This window comes from Merops nubicus, unplaced genomic scaffold (genome assembly GCF_000691845.1).
Source record: "Merops nubicus isolate BGI_N331 unplaced genomic scaffold, ASM69184v1 scaffold24000, whole genome shotgun sequence".
Lineage (NCBI taxonomy): Eukaryota > Metazoa > Chordata > Aves > Coraciiformes > Meropidae > Merops > Merops nubicus.
In genome coordinates, this window is record NW_008582624.1 from 1,814 (window position 1) to 7,043 (window position 5,230).

At 39.0% G+C, this 5,230-nt stretch overlaps 1 protein-coding gene across 1 annotated transcript in view; it reads left to right on the plus strand.

Moving 5' to 3' along the window:
- The window catches only part of LOC103771010 (histone H3.3), a gene marked incomplete at its 5' end in the record, with an annotated part of 3,463 nt that extends 911 nt beyond the window's left edge, over window positions 1-2,552 (plus strand). The window contains one exon of the mRNA XM_008938296.1: window positions 1,909-2,552. Coding sequence (XP_008936544.1) covers window positions 1,909-2,037 — 129 coding nt within the window. The remainder of the gene's footprint in view (window positions 1-1,908) is intronic.
- Window positions 2,553-5,230: the final 2,678 nt, after the last annotated feature.

Genomic DNA, 5,230 nt, shown 5'->3' on the forward strand with positions numbered 1-5,230 from the left:
AGATCCCCTTCAAGACTGTTCTTATCATGGGAACATTTCCCTCTCATGATAGAAAGAGGAGTGTATTAAAGATAGGTCTTTCCTGTTCTTTTAGCTGTTGAAAGGTTGTTCCAGAACCTATCTGTAGTTGTAGAATATCTGATACACAGGCAAAATGGTCTTTTTCTAGTTACTGAATTCTACCTGATAAGGGCCAAGACGTGTGCCATGAGATCCTGTGAACCTGAGCACATGCTTACCTTCAGAAGGTGGCTGTGTGCATTTGCAAAGTTGCTGCTTTTAAGTTCTTGTTCTGTCTTCACTGCTGTGAGTGAGTGCAGTGGTTCTGAAATCCTGAGGCTTACCTATGTGTCTTTTTATCAGGAACTGCTTATTTAATCGTAGTTGGTAGTTACTGTATTTTCAGAAAGCTGGTTTGAACATTCCTGGTTTTGCATTTGGTTGTTGGTATAGATCTTGTCCACATTTCTATTCCTAGTGCTTCCTGCTTGCAAAAGGAAAAAAAACCCACCAAACCAAACAAACAAAGTTTTAACCCCTCCAGTACACTGTGCTAGCATGGCTTATTTGATCAAACGTCTTAACTTTCCATGTGGTGATTTAGCAAATGTGTCAGGGATGCCTAGATCCCACTGCATATGAAATGATTTGCTAATGCTGCAGTCTTCATCTGCTGTAGTAAATATTTTTCTTTCTTCATATTAGATAAACTGTGTTTTTGAATGGGAAATTTGAACTTAGTAAGTTGATTTTTGCAATTCCTGTAATGAAATGGTTCACATGAGCTGTTCTCTTGCATGTATTGTAGAAAGGGGGACCTTAACTTCCTTTTGAGAAGCCCCATCATTCCTGTCTTCTCACCCCAGCCATTTGCTACATCATGGTCCGTGTGCTAGTCTGATGCTGGCATGCCAAGATGCTCCCTAGGAGATTGTTAGATGTTAGACTTCTTTGTCAACCCCAAAATGTGTAAACAGTTACTGTTGCTGTGCTGGGTTTAATAGCAGCTAACTTAATGTGAGCGAGAGGAATAGCAAGGACCAACTGAGCATCTGTCTAGCCCAGAATCCTGCCTGCTGTTCAGTGACAGGGAAAACGCTGTGGTCAGGGTTGTGGTTTTTCCAGGATAGGGATTGTCCTCTGTGCTCCTGAGTGCTGACCCCATGGTTCTCAGGAGTTGGGATGAGAACCTTCTGTGGTAGTGGGGGGCTGTGTCGCATGCCCCCAATCCAGGCAGATAGGAGGCATGTAGGCAAGAAGAAAGTACAGGAATTGGACAGTGTCTAATGGTAATTCTCTGACTGTTGTCCTCTTCTTGGTGATTGAGGGAGTTCCTGAGCTAAAGGAGTTGTTCTCTTATTTCTCATAATTCTCAGAACACTTTTTTTGCTAATTTTTGGCTTTTGAATTAAGCCACCTCTTCAGTATCCTATAGCAAGGAGCTGTGCGCTCAAACTGTGTGTTAGGAGGGAACGTCTGCTCTTCTTCTCCTTAGCACCTGCTGATTTCACCTGATGCTGAATAGAGGCAGCAGGCAAGTCAGTCAAATAGTGTAAATGAGCCTTTAAAAAGAGAAGTTCATAAACAAACTAACCTTTTGATGAGATAACCCCTTCTCTTGTGAGAGGCCCGTCAAAATACTGGTTCAGTTGTGTTCTGGAGGACGTCTTCACCAAATGACAGTAGTGTGCAACTTTGATGTAGAATATTATTTGATGGTTTATAAGAAAATGAAGGCTTTTATTTTGGAGAATCTAAAACTTCAGACATTTGTGATTTATGAAGATAGAAGCCTAAACTTAATGCCATTTTACATTGTACTTCTTTGTGGTGTGGTGGTTTTTTTTTCCCAAGTGCTTGGAGGGTGTGAAAGCATTTTTAACTTTTTTTCTTTTCCTTCTACACTAGGAGGCAAGTGAAGCCTACTTGGTTGGCCTGTTTGAAGATACCAACCTGTGTGCTATCCATGCCAAACGTGTCACAATCATGCCAAAAGATATCCAGCTAGCACGCCGCATACGTGGAGAGCGTGCCTAAACTTCACCTCGATGGGTTTGTCATTCTCGAAGCAAAATCTTCTTCCTGTTATTGGTAGTAATGAACGTTAGATATTTTTTCCATGGGGTTAAAAGGTACCTAAGTATATGGTTGCAAATGGAAAAATAGGGGACAGAATTGGATATTGGCAAGTCTTTTCCCATATTCATTTGTGTGTGGATTTTTAATATAAACAAGGGGACATAAAACATAAATGTGGTCAAAAAAAAAATTGTTCCAGTGAACAAGTTTCAACAATTCAACTTTATAAAAAAAAAAAATAAATAAACCTGTCAAATTTTTCTGGACAATGCCAGCATTTGGATTTTTTTAAACAAGTAAATTTCTTATCAATGGCAACTAAATGGTGTTTGTAGCATTTTTATCATACAGTAGATTCCATCCATTCACTATACTTTTCTAACTGAGTTGTCCTACATGCAATTACATGTTTTTAATGTTGTCTGTCTTCTGTGCTGTTCCTGTAAGTTTGCTATTAAAATACATTAAATGATGCCTGCTTTTTAGTCTTGATTTTCAAATATTACTTGTGGGTTATGTTTGATTGAAAAATAATTGGCTTTCCCTTTTTCTCTTCAGTATGTGGTCTAAATACTTAGACTAGATCTAGGAAACAGTGGGGATGCTACCTTGACTAATATAGTGTGTATGTGAGGGGTGGGGTTAAGAGTGTAAAATTTGTCTTGCTCCACGTGAAAGCAAATTTGGTGAGATTATCACTGGATAGAGTCTGGAGCTGGACCAAGCTCTCTACAGTACTAAGAAAAAGCACTTTTGTTGCTGTTTAGATTGCTTTCTTACTCCACTCAATGCTGAATTTGGAAGCATTTCTGATTTTCATGGTTGGTTAGTATGATATAAGCAGTGGGGTGTGGTGGTTTGGGGTTTTTGGTGTGTTTTGGGATTTATTTTTTTTTAAAACTCTTTTGCACTCTTATCTGGTTTCTTCTTTTGTAGGTGTTCGCTTTTTATTTGATAACCTTTCTGTTTCAATCACACCCTGTAGCATGTTTGAGAGCTTAGTCCATGTGTGATTAGTTGCAGTTTGTACACACCAATCAAAAAACACTTTTGTACCTTTTTTGTTAGTTACAGTACTGCAAGTATTGTAACTAGCTTGTAACAGTACTTGAAGCAGTACTAGGACAAGAGCAGCACACATTTGAAGCTTACTTTTTTTTTCATTTTCTCTTCCCTGCCCCCATTTGCTGATGAAGGTTCCTGTGAAGAAATTTACTGCTGAAATTATGTAAACTTGGTTTTAATTTTTCACCTGAAACTTGGTTAAGGGTTCTGATGGACCAGCCTGGAAATGAGTTATGTGGTGTGCTTTTTGATAGCTCTTGGAGATCATGAAATGAGGTACGTAGAAGAAAATATGTAGGCAGTGAATAGATTTCACCTCTGCTAAGACCCCTACAGAGCTTATTTGCTGTTAACTTCTTTCAAGAGGTTCTGAGTGAGCTCTAAACACATGAGTGAATTTATCTGAAGATTCCCAAAGAGGATTAATAGAGATGTTATTATCTGCTTTCGTCTCCTGAACAGAGAGCCAAGAATTGCAGAATAAATCACATTATTCATAACTTGCTCAGCACTAGTAATTAATGCTGTCTGCCAGGGTATTTAAATGGAGTAGGTTGTTGCAGAAAACTAATGCTAGACAAAATGGGATCACATCCTTTTGATGCCAAGCAGTTTATAGCTATCAACTAAAAATTAAGGAAAACTTGTCTTGGAGCATCCAGAACAGGAATGTAAAAGGTGAGCAACTGGGACTTAAGTGATTTAAGATGTCATTTCTGTCTGCTTGATAACAACCCTGTTCAACTTGCTTTAAATGCATTTCAATATAATTAACCACTTGTTCCATCCCATACTTCAAAATTCTGGTTCATGCATCAGTCAACAATGCTGCAATCATCTACACAAAAAGGTAATTAGACTGGTTTTGTTTCTTTAATTAATAACCTGGAATTGGGAGGTATTGGTAAGGAACTTAATTTTTTCTTTTGTAGGAATGTTAGGAAACCAAATCCAGAGATTCTGGTACTGAAATGAAATGCCAAGTTCTTTCTCTTAAAAGAATTGGGATGAGGAAGTTTAACTGACAATGCAGGTAAACGGTTCAAGGCAGCAGAATTCATAATGGCAGATGAGCAGATCAGGAATTTACACAATCCTGACAGCATTTGGGTGTGTGGTGCTACACCTGCAGCCTAGGGAAAAACTTTGCCTCTTTGAGAGTGTTGGTTATGATGATTATGGTCCTAGAGATGCCATGTGAATCCTGTTAGTGGTTAGTGGACTATGTCTATATTGATACCAAATGTTGTCTTGATTTTATTCCTGAGGAATCCTAAGGCACCACTTCTCTGCTCCTCACATATTTTTTCCAAGTATCGTGGATTTTCATTCTTCAGACTTCAACTCAATTACTTCGTGTCTAGCTTTCTCTCCCTGCATGCCCTGAGTACATTACCTTTTTGTCTTTATTGTGCAGCAGCAAGGAATAAGAACTATTAAATCATCAGCTTTTGTTAAGAACTGCTTTTTAAAAAAAATTCCAGAATGGTCACATGTCAGTCTGATTTTGGATGTTCTAATTTATGCTGTTTAATGTTAGTGAGGAAGGCAGTCTACAAAAGATGACATTACTTTTTAGTTGTTTTTTGGTTTGTTTGGGTTTTTTTAATGCTGAGAATTTAGTTATATGGGGTGTTCTGGTTTGGTTTTGTATTTCCTCCTGGCAGATTTTTGCAGTTATAAAAATACCTTTGGCATAACTCATCCAGAGTTGACAGTTCACTTGCACCTGGGAGACTCTCAAAGACAATAGAAAAAGAGCAAAGCAAAAGGTGGGGATACAAAAGCTGGAGAGGGAAAGGAACAAGACTATCTGCAGTTCCTGTTCATCAGCTTCTTTCCTTGTGTAGTAGCATCACTACAGGTAAGTTTCTGGGAAGTGATGGAGGGATGAGAGGACTGCGTAGCACCAGAGACCCACTGGGCACACGTGGATCGTTAGAGGAGGTAGGATGCAGCACGTTATCTAGAGTTTTAAGTTGCTGATGCTGTGGTGCTGGTGGTCCCTTCTATCTGCCACTTCAGGATTACAAGTTCCTGCTCCCAGGGGTGAAGAAGGCTGGACAAAATAGTTCTGATTCATGCA